The 18,229-nt window shown below is 38.2% G+C and overlaps 1 protein-coding gene across 6 annotated transcripts in view; it reads left to right on the top strand.

Annotated features, from left to right (window-relative positions):
- PAK1 (p21 (RAC1) activated kinase 1) overlaps window positions 1–18,229 on the top strand; it is a 163,849-nt gene that overhangs the window by 134,073 nt on the left and 11,547 nt on the right. For all 6 annotated transcript variants that reach the window (XM_039228722.1, XM_039228720.1, XM_039228719.1 and 3 more), the window contains 4 exons: window positions 697–760; window positions 4,844–4,892; window positions 10,174–10,286; window positions 13,548–13,665. In XM_039228722.1, the coding sequence (XP_039084653.1) occupies window positions 697–760; window positions 4,844–4,892; window positions 10,174–10,286; window positions 13,548–13,665 (344 nt within the window). The remainder of the gene's footprint in view (window positions 1–696; window positions 761–4,843; window positions 4,893–10,173; window positions 10,287–13,547; window positions 13,666–18,229) is intronic.

Raw genomic sequence — 18,229 nt, 5'->3', positions numbered from 1 at the left:
ACTGGACTGGGAGACCAAACTCCTAATCTTAGCTCTGCCCACCCATTTGCTGTGTGATCTCGGGGAGAAGTATCTTTCCTTCTGTGGGCCTCGGTTTCACCATCTAGATGGTAAAACCCAGCCTCTCTCATACCTTTGTGTCTTTGCACTTGATATACTTCTTGCTGTAACCCCTTCTTGACTTTCCTCTCCCTGGCTAACTCCTGCTTACCCTGTAAAAATCACATATCACTTCCTTTCTGAAGACTTTCCAGTCTGTATTTTGTGCCTCTTTCTGTGTTACAACAATTGCATTTTCATGGAACTTTATGCTTACTTTTCTGTTGCCTCCATGAGACTGAGCTTCTTGAGAGCAGGGACTGTTTTAACTATCCCTTTATTCCTAGTATTCAACATAAGGCTTGGTACATAGTAAGTGAGCGTATTAAATGAGTAAATGTTTATTGAATGAATGAATTTAAAAATGAATGGTAGCCTTTAGGAGTTCAGAAACGGAATAGAATACTATGAATAAAAGCCGTAAGGAGATGAACTTTTTGGTTGGACCTTAGGGGCAAAAGCTAAGGACCTACTTAGTCCCTGGGTGTTAGAGATAGTTTTTTAATCCTTGCTAGCTCCAGGTTTGGGGGAATATGGGCCCTGTTTTGTATCTTGATCTGGGAAAAAAATGATTCATGGTCTCTGTTTCTTTCAAAGGGAGCATAGTGAGTGTGGGCGATCCTAAGAAGAAATATACACGGTTTGAGAAGATTGGACAAGGGTTAGTAGGGGCATTTTCTTTCCGTAGAGAAATGACTTAAAAATTGTGTATGCTGGTATATATGATTTTGCTTTTGTTTTGCCTCTCATAAACCTTGTTCTTTCTCTACCTCATCCCTCACCCATCTGGAAGTGTTCTGTTAGGCTGACTTCAGGTTTGGCAGAATTATGCTTAGTATGAGAGATGTGCCATTTAGCTGACCATGTTGCTAAAAATAACCCTTCAGTGAGAGTGCAAAAACCATTTATTTTCTTAGCACAAAACCTGCTTCCGAAATTACAGCTCTGCTTTTTCAGATTAACCCTGTTGACCTGGCGCTGAGACCTACCAGCACTAATGTGAAATGGAAGACTCAGAACTACAGACCCTTCTGCTAGTGTAATGGGACCTGCTTTTCTAGGTGGATGCCAGGATTCATGTCTCCTGCTCTCTGATTTCTTCTCTGAATCTTGCATGCTGCCCTCAGTGTACTGAACTCAGCAACTCGTAACTGAGTTCCTGTCTATGTGCCAGGCACTATGAATACAGCTATGAATCCGACACATACTCTGTCTTCAAAGACCTCATGTCTATCGACTGTCAAACAAAGAATTATAATATACTGTGTTCAGTCTTAAAAGTGGCCATTATCTTGAGCAAAAGAAGCCAGATATAAAAGAGCAGACACTATATGATGTTTGTTATATGAAGTTCAAGAGCAAGCAAAACTTATTTATGCTAATAGAAGTCAGAATAATGGTTGTTGTCTGGGAAGGGCATGTGAATTGGGAAGGGGCATAAGGAACCTTTGGTGGTGTTCTTAATGGTGAGCTCATGGGTGTGTACATATTGAAAAATCATCAAGTTGCACACTTAAAATTTGTGCAGATTACTTACGTTATATTGCTGTATAAAAAAAGCAAAATAATGAGATTTCTGTCGACCTACCCAAATAGCTAAAATTAAAAAGAAATTGAAAGAAAAGCACCTGACTTCTAGAAAGCTCTCAGCTAATCGGGTGAAAGCATTGTTGCTAATGAAGTCTTTGAAGTTTTCTGTTCTAGTTTTCTTTCTTAGGAATCCAAGAACTTCTGAAAATAAAGCATTGCATTATATAATGATGTTTTTGTACATCATTCTACAGCTTACATCTGTTATTTGCATCCGTTGTTTAATTTAATCCTCAAAATAACCCTGGACATGAATGGATCTTATTTTTCCTGGTCCAGTGCTTTTCCTACCAGACATGCTTTTGCAAGTCTGAACTGATATAAAGTAGTTAACACCTTGAGGAGAAATCATATTGCTTGTCTCAAAATAACCTGGGATGGCATTTCCTTTAGCTAACTACATTGCGATATTAAGAATGTAGCAGAAAGGTGCATGGACAAGTGTGGGCAAGTCAGGTCCCATCTCTGGACTTCACTTTCTTCATCTGTAAATTTAAGAGAGGGATTATAGACTCAGAGCCTTTCACTTCCAGAACTTCTGACTTTTCTTTTTTTTTCCTTAATTTTTATTTTCTTAATATTTTTAATTAATGTTTATTTCTTTTTGAGAGAGAAAGAGAGTGCAAGCAGGGGAGGGGCAGAGAGAGAGGGAGACACAGAATCAGAAGCAGGCTCTAGGCTCTGAGCTGTCAGCACAGAGTCCAACATGGGGCTCGAACTCATAAACCGTGAGATAATGACCTGAGTTGAAGTCGATGCTTAAGTGACTGAGCCACCCAGGTGTCCCTCTGGCTTTTTTTTTAAAATTCAGAAATGAACATTTGCAACATATATAGCCATAAATAGGCAACATCTGCAAAACGTATTTCCTTGCTTATTTGATGGGTCTGCTAGTGCTAAGGGAGGAATGAAAAATGTATTAAGCACCTAATGCTGATGCTTCCACATTCCATTATTTTAAAATATAAATGCCAGGGCACCTGGCTGGCTTAGTTGGTAGAACATGCAACTCTTGACATCAGGGTCGTGTGTTCAAGCCCCATGTTGGGCATGGAGCCTACTTAAAAAAAATAGTAAAAAATAAATGCTACACAAATATGAATTGGTAGTTATAATTTTTGTATGCTTTTTATCCCTTAAGACCTGAAGAAATTTGTTTTTGGACCTGAAATTCATATGTCTTATTAAGGTAAAATTATCAAGTATTAACTAGTGGGCCTGACTTCTAAACCTCTGTAATCATGGAGACATAGTCCCAAAATGTCCAGTCCCCTGGAGCCTGGGCATATTTGCCCTTGAAGAATGATGCTTACGGTAGGATGGAGGAAGATGGGTTTAGGAAAATAGATACCGGCTTAGTGACAGAAAATGGCTACAGATAGAATGATCAGGCAATGGGAAGGTAACTGCCAATACAAATAATCCAGTTCTTATAGCCCATATCTGATGATCACAATTTCCTGGCATGTAGGTATGCTTCTAACTAAAGAGCGGTGGTGTGGAAGCTGGTGACCATAATTTCGAGCTGCACAGCCTACAAGTGACTTTCCTCTCTAAATTGACCTGATTTCCCTGGGTAGCATAATCTCAGAATGCATTTTGGTAATATATAGACTTTAAGATTTCTTCACATTGCACATATGTATCTGACATACAGCGCATACAGTTACAAATGTTGTTGCCTGTCACTCACCTACAGATATACAGGGTTCATGGTCATTGGCATAAAATTAAGTTTTTAGTTATTTAGAATGGACATGATTGCTTTCCTAGCATTATTCATAATTTGTCTCTGCCTTCCTTCTTCCTATTCTCTTTCTCTCTATATGCGTGAGTGTGTGTGTGTATATATATATGTATGTATGTGTATTGTACATATACATATGTGTGTATTGTGAGGTTATTTTTACCTTGGGGATGGGGTAAAAATTATATCAGATTTTCAGGTAGCATATGTGTTTGAAAGACCATATTTAATATTTTATGTTTGAAAAAATGAAAAATAAAAACTTATTTTACAATATAAACTGCAAAATAAAATTCACATATCCTCTTGATAGGATAAATGATTGAAAAACACTGTTTTAAAGGTTCATAAGATCAAAGCACCATGAGATTAATTTTCTGTTTTTTTTAGTTTTTTTTTTAAAATGTTTTTATCTATTTTTGAGAGAGAGAGAGACAGAGTGAGCAGGGGAGGGTTAGAGAGACAGGGAGATACAGAATCTGAAGCAGGCTCCAGGCTCTGAGCTAGCTGTCAGCAAAGAGCCCGATGCGGGGCTGGAACCCACGGCCCGTGAGATCATGACCTGAGCCGAAGTCGGACGCTTAACCGACTGAGCCACCCAGGTGCCCCTTTTTTCTGTTTTTTTTTAGTAGTTATAGTTTTTAAATGTAAATTGTAATTGAATTTAACACAGATAAGTGTACAACTCAATGAATTTTATGAAATGAACACACCCATGTAGCTAGTATCTACATTAAGAAATAGAACATTACTGCCACCCCAGCAGTCCATAGCTCTTTTGCTAAAAATCTAAGCAAGCCACCCCCCCCTCACACACACACCTCATTCTGAAAATTTCTCTTGGACCCCTTTCCTCTCACTCCTCACCCCTGGTTAAAAACTATATATCTGATCTTACCAAGGTTTACAAATGAAGAGTTTGAGGCCATGAGAGGTCAAAGGAAACTGCCAAGGGTGATGGAGAAGAGAGGAGGAAGAGCAAGAGCAGGAAACTAATATATATTGAAGACCTATTATATTCTAGGCAGTTGGCTAAGTGCTTTATGAACTAATTGATTTAAATTCTCTTATAGTCTTGTATCTCTTATCTTCACTTTGCCAAGAGGAGAGTGAAACCCAGAGAAATTAAGTCACTTGTTCAGGATCATATAGCCAGTAGATACTCGGTAGACATTTCATTTTGAAACTTAGGTCTTTTGGTCACTAAAGCCTGTATTTTCTTTCTACCATGTACTGCCTCTCACATATGAGAATAGGGTAAGGGGAAGAGGAGTTGGGGAGGGTTATTTTTGCTGCTATTAGTATGAACACTTACATTGCCAGGTCGTATATAGATCTACATTTGACAAATGTCACTTCATTTAATACCAGTGTTTTTTTTCTCTCTCTCTCTCATCTGTCATGTAGTGCTTCAGGCACTGTGTACACTGCAATGGATGTGGCCACAGGACAGGAGGTGAGTATTAACCACCAACTATGGTTGCTCAGCAGTTCTGTTTCTTTTTATTTTGGGTTAATTTTTAGTTCTTAGCTTAATAGGGACACTTCTTCCATAGTAAGAAACTATGGAAGACTAGAACTAAACAGAGGAGTAACAATGGCACTTAGAGATTTTGGAAAAAGTCTCTGTGGCTATAGCATGGAGAACAGATTGGACGAGTTAAGTTTGGAGCAGGTGAGTCAGGCAGTTACTGCATAATTTTAGGTGAGAGATGATGGTTTGGACTGAGGCGGTAGCATAGTATGAATGGGAGGAAGTGGCTGGATTTGAGAGGTACTTAGGTAGATTTGACAGAATCTGGTAATTGATGAATGTGAGGATGACTCACAAGTGAGCCATCCTGGTCAAGGAGAAAAAAGTAAAAAGGTGGAGGTACAGGTTTGAAGAAGTTGGATATTGTCTGAGAGAACTTCTTCTGGCACTGCCTAGTGGATGATTGTTTATACAAGTTTGGTGTTTGGTAGAGAAATCTGACGTAGAAGAGATTTAAACACATTAGGAGTCTATTGACTCCTAATCTAGTGATCTTCCATTAGTCCATGCCCAGAATTTCAGTAGACATAGAAGTCCTCATTTGGAAGCACCTCTTTGTCTCTCTCATTTCATTAAGCTGGGAGAACTCTGACTTTATTGCTAAGGCCTCCTGACCCAAGATCTTCAGCAGGAGGAAGCCATGAAGGGAATATAGAGTACTTGAGTTTTCCTTGCATTCTGTCCTTTGGTTGTAGAGCAGGAATGCTGGAGGATGGGCTGGGGATGGGAGCTGCCGGTACAAGTTCTTAGGTAGCAGAGTACTAGACTCAGAGTTTGTGTGAGAGACCTCTTGTTCCCGTGATAGAGTACAGCTCCTCGAAGGGAGGCTGCTAGGACCTGCTTGTGTATGTTTGGTAGTTGAAACCCCCTAGTCTATTGGAGAAGGCATGGTCAGTAGGGATAGCACATATTTCACCTTGCTCTTGTGAGGTGCTCTTTTACAAGCATCTAAACCAAGTATTGAGGCTCCATTGAGGATAAGTCAACTTAAAAAAAAATCATTATTGGGGCGCCTGGGTGGCTTAGTCGGTTAAGCGTCCGACTTTCCGACTTTCGCTTAGGTCATGATCTCGCGGTTTGTGGGTTTGAGCCCCGTGTCGGGCTCTGTGCTGACTGCCAGCTCGGAGCCTGGAGCCTGTTTCAGTCTGTGACTCCCTCTCTCTCGGACCCTCCCCTGCTCACGCTGTCTCTCTCTCCTAGAAATAAATAAACTATTAAAAAAAAATCATTATTTAAGGATTTAGTCATTGTTCTTTGAGATGAGAATTCAACAACCTAGATGCTTACTGTTGTTAGTACTTAAATGATTTTGGGCAAGTCATGTGACTTCTTTGAATCTGAATTTTATTTATAAAATGTGCATGATAACATATACATACCTACCAAAAGTGTTGGAAGAATTCAGTAAAGCAATGCATGTAAGACTCCATCATACACTTGAAGAATTAAAGTTATCTATTTATTATATACAATTAAAAATTACATATTTATTATTTGTTCCACAAAGTAGTTGCTGAAGGCTTGCCTTATGCCACACTTTGTCTAAGAACTGTGTGAAATACTGAGTCCTGTGCAGGCACGCAGACATTAAAATCATATATAAGCATTAGAGACCACAGTTGCCATTGGGTACATAGAAAAGTCTCGCAGTGTGGAGAACAGATCGGAGGACTGGAACCTGTATTAAAGTCATGGTCAGTAAGGAAGGTATTACTGTGCCAGTTTTAAACATGGTGAGTTAGAGGCAGAGATAGAAAAGAAGTGGTTATACCAATCCTAAAAAGAACCCTGTGTGGTAGGCAATATTATTTCCATTTTACTGATTAAGAATTTGAGGCTCAAAGAATTTAGATAACTTATGCAAGTTTATGCTACCAGCAGTTAGCAAGGGCTGGGTTAGAATCTTGATTCTAGACCTGCGCTCTCCAGGCGCAAGGCCACAACAGAGCTAAGGTTAGGTACTAGGGCTCCTTGTCACGTTTCTGGGCTCTGGGGCCCTATGGCCCATGATGAGAGACAGGCTGGTGATGGGCAGTTCCTGGAAAGGCCTGGAGCCTGCATGTGTGAGAAGCTGGCCACAGGAAATAGAAACTTGACTTCACTATATGCTGGCCTTGTGGTTACAAAACTATGAATGGAAGCAAGTCCATTAGAGTGGCTAATGCAGTATGGCCAGGAACGCCTCATTTCCTGCCCCAGGGAGCATAAATCATTAGTGGAGCTGGCAAGATGCTCTCAGTCTTTGTGAGTGAGTGCTTATTGGGGATCCGCCTGGGAAGAACAGAACTGTTGTCTCTCACATGTAGGAAGATTAGCATGTTAGTGCCAGGAAGCCTCCCAGTTACAGATCCAACAACTATTTTTCAAGCCTATTCTTAGAGGGAATGTGTTTTATTGAAGGAATAGATTGGAAGAGACTTTGCAGTTGTATGGACCTGAGGGCATTGATTATGACCTTGGTCAATGTTCTTATACATCTTAGTCTCAATTTCCTTACTTGAGAATACAGATAATGATTTTTTTCTTGGAGGGTTGTTGTTAGTTTTTACTGAGATATGTAACTAGAGCACCTAACCTGGCACCTGGCACATAGTAAGCATTGAATAAACAGCGTTGGTGGGAAGGTGGTTGGTTTTTGCTGTTGTTCCTGTTGATGTGGTCATTCTTGCTGCTCTGGGCTAGATATTCCTCAAATGCAGTTATTACTACAATTCATATTTTTATTGTTCTATTCCTTTATTATTTAAAATTTTTACTTGTATTTGAGTAACGCATTGGCCAGTATCTCCTATTTTGTTCTCAAAACAGTCCTGCAAAGAAGGGAACCAAAGTTGGGATTATTATCCTCAATATATTGATAGACCAAGGCACAGAGAGCTTGTGATTGGTCAAGGTCAGTAAATGACAGACAGCCTCAGAGCTTAGGTCCTCAGAGCTCAAGCCCAATTCTTTTTCTTTGATAGGAATGCTATCTGCTGGCCTAAGAGGGACTGACCAGGTGAAGGGCACTTAGCCTAGCACATATTTAGTCAGTGGCTTTTGAAAAGGATCCCTGGTACCCGGCTACTACCTCTGTGCCATCCTCTGCCTGTCAGTCATCTCCCTTGCTGCTTCTAGCAGTGGCCTCTTTGAGGTCCATAAGCACTGTCCCATCCTTTAGGATGGCCAGAGGAACTCTAAAGATATTCCTTTGGCCCCAGATTTTAATATGTATTATAAGGGTTGACTATATTTAATATGCTTTTAGATCAATGTGTTGCTCTTCAGATATTAGAAAAAGCTAATAATCAAACATTATAGAATGCTACAGCCAGACCAGAAGCCTAATCTGATAGGAGACCCCACTCCGAAGCAAATTTTTCTCACTTGGGGTAAGGAATGGAAGTAGTCAAAATGTTTAGAATCATTTCTTTTATTATTGATGAACTAAATCTCTGCAGAAGACTGCCTATACTTTACTTAAAGAAGTGTGAGAGTTATGGGTTTTTCCCATAAAAATGTGGATTATTCACTTTTTACAGTTCTTGCTGCTTCTGGAAGGACTCCTTCAGTTGTTCTGTTAGGTGTTCCATGTTCTTGTCTGTTAAGCAGGAAAAGAATATATCTCTAGGGAATAAACATTTAGCAAATAATCTAAGTTCTGTGGAATAGAGTAGTCTATTGCTGGTACTGTTTATAGTTTAGAAACAAAGTACTTATCAACCCATTGAATTCTCTCTTTCTCTCTTCATTTCCACAAACATTTGTTAAGCAACCACTGTGTGTCAGGTCCTGTATTCGGCACCAGGGATTCTGAGTTTTCAAATGAGCTCTCAAGCTTCTAGAGCTACATGCCCTAACTAATCATAAAGGCACTATGGGATAAGGTCCCTAAGAGAACTATGAATATGATCTTACAAGGCTTTAAAGAAGAGAGAAAAGCCTATAGGGTTTGGAGAATGAGGTTTCTTTTGGTCTGACACAATGTATAAATAGCTTTTGAGCACGTGCAAAGGATGCAGGGTACTCCACATGGAGAGTAGATCAGATCACAGAGTATGTGAAGGAATACAGTGGGAAGTATAGGGGTCAGATCATGAGAACTTTAAATGTTGGGCTGAGGAGCATCTCTAGGCAAACAGAAGCCATTTATGTTTTTGATCAGGTCAGAGTGTTATCAAACGTGTACTATGGGGAAGACTAATGTGGCCGTGTGTGCAGGAGAAATGGGCATCACTTTTGAGGGTTCTAATCCTGACTTTGCTACTGATTCACTGTGTGTGCAAACCACATATCCTCTCTGAATCATGATTTCCGTATCTTCAAAAGGAATCAGTATTAATACTTAACTCATAGTGTGTCTCTGAGGATTAAATGAAATAAACCTGAGAATACCTTACCTAGTACTTGACATATAGAAGAAATGGATGCAAAAGAGTCTTGGAAACTTATACCTTATATTTGTGTTATGTGGAAATTAACTCATTCCTATAGACAAAAAGCCTAATAAGTTCTTTTTGATACATGAATATTAGGGATCTCATCCCCTTTTCCCCTTCTCTCTTAAAGTACTCAACTCTGATTTATCTTTCCATACCCCCTTTATGAAGCTTCTCAACATTGCCATATTAAAGGAGTTCATGCTCTATTTTGTGTTTCTGTAACACTTTAATATTTTTCTCATATGAGTATTTTATTAGTTGAAAGTTTGATCCTCACACTTTGGTGCACTTCAGAATCACATGGAGCATTTATTAAGACAGAATTTCTGATTCTGTCTGGGTGGGACCTAAAAACTTAATTTCTGGGGCACCTGGGTGGTTCAGTCAGTTAAGCATTTGACTCTTGATTTCAGCTCAGGTCATGATCTCATGATTCAGTTCATGAGATCGAGCCCCATGTTGGGCTGTGCGCTGGCAGCATGGAGCCTACTTGGGATTCTTGTTCTCCTTCTCTCTCTCTGCTTCTCTCCCACTTGCGTGCATTCTCTCTCTCAAAAAATTTTTTTTAAAAATTAAGACTTTAATTTCTAACAAGTTGCAAAACGATGTTGATGCTGCTGGCCTGGGAACCTTACATTGAATACACGGGTTTATGTGAATTCTACGAGGGCTAAGACTGTATTTGATTCATGTCTGTCTCTTTAGTGTTTAGGTCTAGTACTAAGTAGTTGCTCAGTAAACGTTGAATGACTGGTTGCTCATTGAATGTACTCTGATCTCAGGTGGCCATTAAGCAGATGAACCTTCAGCAGCAGCCGAAGAAAGAGCTGATTATTAATGAGATCCTGGTCATGAGGGAAAACAAGAACCCAAATATTGTCAACTATTTGGACAGGTATGAAGTAATAGGGCTTGTCGGAGAGATCAGCCTTTGGGACTGATGGGTGGAGCTATTAGTGGAGAAGGGCATCACCAGCACTCTGAACAGCCTCCATTTAAGAATCTTTTGTGATGCGCAGCTCTCTGCCTCTGACCCTGTGTACTGCTGGACACCTCTGATTGCTGCACAGTCTTTCTGGGTTAGATGAACTCAGCTTCTAACAGCTGATTCTAGAACTGTTTGTTCTGCCTCACAGAGGCCCATCTGCCAGAATCAGACATGTAAGTCTTTAAATAAGCTTATATCCCAAATCTTTCCTTATCCTGCTCACCCTCTTGGATAAGTTCTAGTTTATCTTATTCTCCTAAAATTTGACAGTCTGTAGTTTCATTTAAGATTGACCATTATGGAAAGAATAAGACTTCTCTTTTGTTCTATACTCAACACAAACTAATGATTTCATTCACTGTTTTATTTTTAGGAAGTCTGTTTCATTGTTGACCCCCTAGTAAGTCTATAGTCAATTTAAATCTCTGATCCTTTTTATTTAAATTCTGAGCTTGCCTTATGCTGGTAATGTAGAAATTTTTAGGAACCTTCATTAAATCCCATTTTGATTATTTCAGCCCGTTATTCCAGCTCATCAGAATTCTGTTTTTCAAAATGGTAATAGTGGTTATAGCTAACATTTGTGTTATGCTTTACATCAAGCACTTTCATGAATAGTATCTCATTGTGAAATAGGGTTTACTGCCTGTATTTTACTAATGAAGAAAGTGAGGCTCATAGAAGTTAATAACTTGTCCAAGACCACTAAGCCAGCAAGTAGCAAATTAGGGTTTTGGATTTGAATATTCCTAGCACCAACATCCATCCCTTTTCCACCATATCATGTCCGTTTCTCCTGTATATGAAAAAAGAAAGTGAGCTTCTTGCCTGGGTTTCAGAGACATCACAGGTGGAGATGCTATTGGACTAAGTCTTGGACTCTAATTGTTTTTAGGTTTATGTTGCATTGTCAGTTGTATTTCATTTCTACCAGATTCTGCTAGATTTCTTCTTTTGCATCTTAAACATTGGTAAGCTTCGGTTTCTTTAAGGAGGAAATGAGTTGGACTTTGACCTTCCCAACATATAATGTTAATAACTGTAGCGAATAAAGCCTTCTTCCTTTTTGGGGAATGATGGTCTCTCCATGATGTGGATCATGACTGGCCCTGAAAAATCCTCTGAAAGTTATTATTCACTTACCCATCTCTTTGAAGAACTTATTATATAGAGAATATAGCTGGGACAAACTCTTGAAGGCTATAAGGGTACCCAAATTGGGCTCAGGATGAGGAAGAAGGAAAGTTGCCCAATAAAAGTATGTCCTAGCTAATTAAAAAAGGAGTGTCATCACTGGAGATATCTAAACGATAAAGTGCATGACCATGTTATTGAAGAAATTTGTGTTCTGGGAATAAGATTAGAAAATTTATAAATTTGTTTATCAATTGTGCCTTTGCTGGTGTTTCCAGAGGCTTGTACTGTGAAACCAGAAGTAAATAAGACTCAGTCCCTGCCTTCAGATAGCTCCTAGTTTGCTGTGGAAAAAAATACCAAGGAGCTCCTGTGGGAAGACAGAAGAGGGTGCCCTTACCCTGAGCATTAAGCAAAGATATTGCAGTTGGCAGTCTGGTTTTTGTGAGTTGTCCCAGAGCACGCCATCCATATTTGTTCTTCTCCAGACATGTAGTGCTCTGAAGCTTTCTGTGATTTTTGATGGTACCTTGGCACACAATATAGCCACAGACTTTTGGAGACAACCTGTATCCATTCATGCATTGTCTCAGCTTTGACAGTATCATCTCAGGCCCAGGTAAAGAGGCTCTTCTTTGCCAGCCTCCAGAGACAGTCTCTTGAACCCTCATATTTCTCCCCCTGCCCCTCAGTCAGTCCAAGCTGGTGGATGTCTCCTTGATATGCTGGATGAGAGGACATAATGTGCATTCTTTGTCAGGGAAGAAATAGGCTCATGCCAGTGGAGAGCTTTTTACCCAGTCCTAAATTATCTTTTAGTCCTAGTCCGCATCATCTTCTCTGTCAAAAAAGATTCAAGTTGAAGAGCAACTTAATCTGTCATATATATTCTTCCTGGGAAAAAAAAGACTACAAGACTTTCAGTTACAAAGAATATAGAATCTATGGAAAGAGTACTAGATTCAGAATGAAGAGAATAGGATTCAAATCCTACTCTTTGCTGGAAGCCTTTTTTTTTTTTTTAAACAATCTCTCCATCTACCCAGAAGTAGTCCCAATATCAGGATGACAGTAAGAGTACATACCATATAGCTCAAGCCATTCCAATATAGCTTCTTTGTCTAAAGCTAGCAGAAAAGTCTATAGGGCTCTAGGTTATTCTTCTTTTTATTTTCTCATTCTGCAGCTAAAAAAGACTGACCACACAGGCTAAGTGATATTTTTATTTATCATATAATAGGGCTGAATGATCCAGTCCCTGAGTAATAGTATTGGTTCTAACTCACGTCTCCATAATCTCTGTAGGGATATAGCAGCCCTTGGCTTACCAGAAGAGGCTTTGGCTCTGCAGCCTTTGTTGAATTCATTTCATTTTTAGAATCAGAAACTCTCAAAGTGGAGATCATTGCCAGCATAATGACTATGTGTATAATACTTTATAGCTTTTAAATGGCTTTCATAGCCATTGTTTCATTTAATATTTACAATCAATTATCTTTTATTTTGCTCATTGATTTATTCAGTAAATCTTGGCATCTCCTGTGTTAGACTCTGGGGATAGAGTCTTGAACAAGACCCAGTCTTGGTCTCGGGGATCTCAGATTTAGAACTCTCAAAGAGGTTTAGTGACTGACCCTAATGCTGGTAACATGGATTCCAAATCCCATCTTTGTCATATGTTTGGTTGCTCTCTGCCTTGATGCTTCTACATGTGTGGGAATCGTGCCTAATTTTGAGAAGCATTACTTTGTATTGTGATTGTGATTGTATTATGTCTTCAACATAGTAATTTTAGTTCTACCCTTTTGAGCTTCCTAGAATAATCTGCTTTGTTTTCTCCAGGAGACTCCACAAGAGATATCAAATTAATGTTTTTATCCCCCCCACATTCTTCTCGCTAGAAAAAAGAACCCTAGTCTTCTCCAGAGCTGATGGAGATACGAGTTCACTCTGTGTATATGCTTCGCCTTTGAAACCCATTGCTATGGCTCAGAGTACTCCGTTTCTTCTTACCCCTTTTCTGTACTCCTCCAGTTACCTCGTGGGAGATGAGCTGTGGGTTGTCATGGAATACTTGGCTGGAGGCTCTTTGACAGACGTGGTAACAGAAACTTGCATGGATGAAGGCCAGATCGCAGCTGTCTGCCGTGAGGTAAGGCCAATGGCCAACCAGCCTTGAGCAGGAAGTGCTCTTCAAATCAGTGTCTCTCAGAGTTTTGCACCTGATGGGATCTCAGCCTGGGCACCAAAGGTGGGAGAAGTTAGCTGGGCTCTCCTATTATTCTCTTGTTTAGGTGTTTTGAATTTTCTATCACTATGATCTATTCTTTAAAGATAATTTTATGCTGATTATAAAAGTATACACTCATTGTAGAAAAATTAGAAATTACATATATATGTAAAGTCACCCAGTTTCCAACCTTAAAAGTGACTGCTGTAAATACTTTATAGTATTTTTCTCTTTTATATGGATATATATTTTAATCATATTTTTATTCTACTTATCTGTTTTCTTCATGTGCTGAGAGGGAAATAAAACAGAGTAAGCAGGTAGTGACAGAGGAGGTACTATTTTAGACAGAGTAGTCAGGGATGGTTTTACCATAGATTTGAATAAAGATCTGAATATACGAAAAAGCAAGCCACACAAAAATCTAGGGTAAAATACTTCCAGGCAAAAGAAATAGAAAATGAAATCTAAATGGGTATTCTCTTTTCTCCTCATTGCTATTAAATGTCTAAGATCTGTAATATGCTTGTGTAACGGGGGGGGGGGGGGACTCTTTACAAAGTTTCTGTGAGAAGCAGTGTCCTCAGGGGAGAGCCACATGTTTTTAAAGCTTTTATTTAAATTCCAGTCAGTTAACATACAGTGTAATATTAGCCTCACGTGTACAGTATAGTGATTCAACACTTCCATGTATAACAAGCACGATCTAATCCACATCCCCTGTTTAACCCACCCCACCCACTAACCTTCACTCTGGTAACCGTCAGTTTGTTCTCTATAGTTACGAGTCTTTTTCTTGGTTTACCTCTCTCTTTTCTCTTCCCTGGTTTGTTTTGTTTCTTCAATTCCATATATGAGTGAAATCAGTGGTATTTGTCTTTCTCTGACTGATTTATTTTGCTTATTGTAATACTCTCTAGCTCAAGCCATATCATTGCAAGTGGCAAGATTTCATTCTTTTCTATGTCTAAGTAATATTCCATTCTATATATATATACTACATCTTCTCTATACATTCATCAGTTGATGAATACTTGGGTTGTTTCCATAATTTGGCTACTGTAGATAATGCTGCTAAAAATATCAGGGTGCATGTATCCTTTTGAATTAGTATTTTTATATATTTTTGGGGTAAATACCTGGTAGTACAATTGCTTGATCATAGGGTAGTTCTATTTTTAACCTTTGAGGAACCTCTATGCTGTTTTCCAGAGGGGTTGCACCAGTTTGCATTCCCACCAACTGTGTAAGAGAGTTCCTCTTTCTCCACATCCTCACCAACACCTGTTGTTTCTTATGTTGCTGATTTTAGCCATTCTGCAGATAGGTGTCAGATGGTATTTCATTCTTTTGATTTATATTTCCCTGATGATAAGTGATGTTGAACATCTTTTCATGTGTCTATTGGCCATCAGTGTGTCTCCTTTGGAAAAATGTCTATTCATGTCTTTTGCCCATGTTTTAATTGGATGATTTGGTTTTTGGGTGTTGAATTTTACAAGTCTTTTACATATTTTGAATATTAACCCCCTATCAGATATGTCATTTACAAATATCTTCTTCCCTTCCATAGGTTGCCTTTTAGTTTTGTTGATTGTTTCTTTGCTGTGCAGAAGCTTTTTATCTTGATGAAGTCCCAATAATTTATTTTTGCTTTTGTTTCCCTTGCCTTAGGAGACATATCTAAAAAGAAGTTGCTATGGCCAGATGTCAAAGAGTTACTGCCTGTGTTCTCCTCTTGGATTTTTATGGTTTCATGTCTCACATTTCAGTCTTTAATCAGTTTTGAATTTACTTTTATGTGTTGTGTAAGAAAGTGGTCCAGTTTCATTCTTTTGTATATTTCTGTTCAGTTTTCTCAACACCATTTTTGAAGAGACTTTCTTTTTCCCATTGGATATATTTTTGGCCTTGTTAAACATTAATTGATGATACAGTTTTGGGTTCATTTCCAGATTTTCTATTCTGTTCTGTGATCCATATGTCTGTTTTGTACCAGTACCATCCTGTTTTGATTACTACAGGTTTGTAATATAACTTGAGGTCTGGAATTGTGATGCCTTCAGCTTTGTTTTTTCCTTTTCAAGATTGCTCTGGCTATTCGGGGCCTTTTGTGGTTCCATACTAATTTTAAGATTATTTGTTATAGCTCTGTGAAAAATGTTTTTGGTATTTTGATACAGATTGCATTAAATGTGTAGATTGCTTTGGGTAGTATAGACATTTTAACAATATTTGTGATTCCAGTTCATGAGCATGGAATGTCTTTCCATTTCTTTGTGTTGACTTCAATTTCTTTCATCAGTGTTTTAGAGTTTTCAGAATACAGGTCTTCCACTTCTTTGATTAGGTTTATTCCTTGGTGTATCGTATTGGTTTTGGTGCAGTTGTAAATGGGATTGATTCCTTCATTTCTCTTTGGGTTTCTTCATTATTTGTGTATAGAAATGCAACAGATTTCTGTATGTTGATTTTGTAGCCCGTGACTTTATTGAATTTGTGTATCAATTCTACCAATTTTGGGTCTTTAGGGTTTTCTATATAAAGTATCGTCATCTGCAAAGAGTGAACATTTGACCTGTCAGTTTGGATGCCCTTAATTTCTTCCTATTGTATGACTCCTGTGATAGCCATGTTTTTATTAGAGCAAGAAGATGAAAGAAATACTCAGAGAAGTTGAGGATATTGGATGTTTTGCTGATAAGAGACTGGAACTTTCCAGTAGCCCAATAACAGAAACATTTGGGAATTAGGGAAAGAGTAGATTAGGTGATTAGAAGATTAGATTCAGAGTATTAAGGGGTTAAGTCTAATAGTATGGTTGAGGTTTGACAATGTAAGGTCTGGAGGCATTCAGATGAAAAAAATGTAGTTGTATATTTAATCAATATTAGGAGAAGTGAAGTCACGTGAAGTCAATATCGTCCTAGAAAATATGATCACCTTTGCATCCTGGGATCTGGAACACACACATGGTTAATGGAATTAACATAGACCTGGGATTCTTATAAGTTATGGCTTCTTTTCTTTGCTGCACTGCTAATACAGTGTTTCTCTACTTTTTTTTTTTTTTTTATTCTCCCCGAGGGAGCTTTTTAAGACATTTTTTCCTCATCCCATTCCCCCCATGAAATATTAATACCATAGATACACTACATATCTGTTTAGGTATTGTGGCCCTTTGGAAAACCACAAACCACTGTAATATCTAAAATATTTGTCACTCACCCCAGGAGCTGACTCACTGATTGAGGATACTTGCATATGTATGCTTAGGGAAATCAATTTGCTTCAATTTATATATCTTTAAAATGGGAATTCACCCTGTATATACATTAGTGGTGCCATATGGATCAAAAATCACTTAGAAAAAATTTTAAATGTTACAAAAATAGGTGGCATTACTATTATCTTTAAGTTCTAAGATCGTTCCACTTTTAAAAATAGTTTTATTGAGATATAATCCACATACCATATAATTTACCCATTTAAAAGTATATAATTTAACGGTATTTACTATATTGAGTTACACACCATCACCATAGTCAATTTCAGAATATTTTCATCATCCCCCAAAAAACTCCTTACTCATTCATTAATAAGCACTGCCCCACCCACCCCGCTTCTTGACGTGGCGCCCAACCCTGTGCAACCTCTAATCTATTTTCTGTCTCTCTAGATTTACTTGTTCTGGACATTTAATATAAATGGAATCATATAATATATGCTTGTTTGTGACTGGCTTCTTTTCCCTATTATAATATTTTGAAAATTCATCCATGTTATAGTATACATTAGTACTTTATTCTTTTTTTTTTTTTAGATATAATTTATTGTCAAATTGGCTTATATACAACACCTAGTGCTCAGTACTTCATTCTTTTTATTAACAAATAAGATTCCATTTATTTGTCATTCATCAATCAGTGGACATTTGGGTCATCTCCCCTTTTTGACTGTTATGAATAATAACCATATGTACTTGTACAAATTTTTGTTGGTTGCCTGTTTTCATTTCTCTTGGGTGTACGCCTAGGCGTGAACTTCTGGTCATATAGCAACTCTGTGTGCTTGCTTAAGAAATGCCCAAACTGTTTTCCAAAGTGGCTGTATCATTTAATATCCCACAAACAATGTATAAGGGTTCTAATTTCTCAAAGTCATTTTTTTATCATAATTTTTGACATCCAGAAGCCAGGGTCTCCAGCCTCCTAAGGAAAGCAACTCTTACTTTTTCAGGGAAAAGATGCTTCTGAATATTGGTTTATTTTTAATTTGGCCATTGGTATGTTCTTAGAAAGTAAAGTATTAATTTGAAAACATTGAAGTAGTATCTTCCAATTGGTTTGCATCTTTAGTGTTTTTAAGTTGGTAGAAGCTTCTAAAATTTTAGGTTTGGGTTATGGACTTAAACTAGTAGATTTAGTAGAAACCTGAGATTATCTTTTCTAATCCCCACATTTTACAGAGGGGAAAACAGTAGCCC

This window comes from Hyaena hyaena, unplaced genomic scaffold, assembly GCF_003009895.1.
Source record: "Hyaena hyaena isolate Hyena2069 unplaced genomic scaffold, ASM300989v1 scaffold_34, whole genome shotgun sequence".
NCBI classification, from domain to species: Eukaryota; Metazoa; Chordata; class Mammalia; order Carnivora; family Hyaenidae; genus Hyaena; species Hyaena hyaena.
Note: the sequence above shows the minus strand (reverse complement) of the source record. Positions and strands in the feature narration are given on the sequence as shown.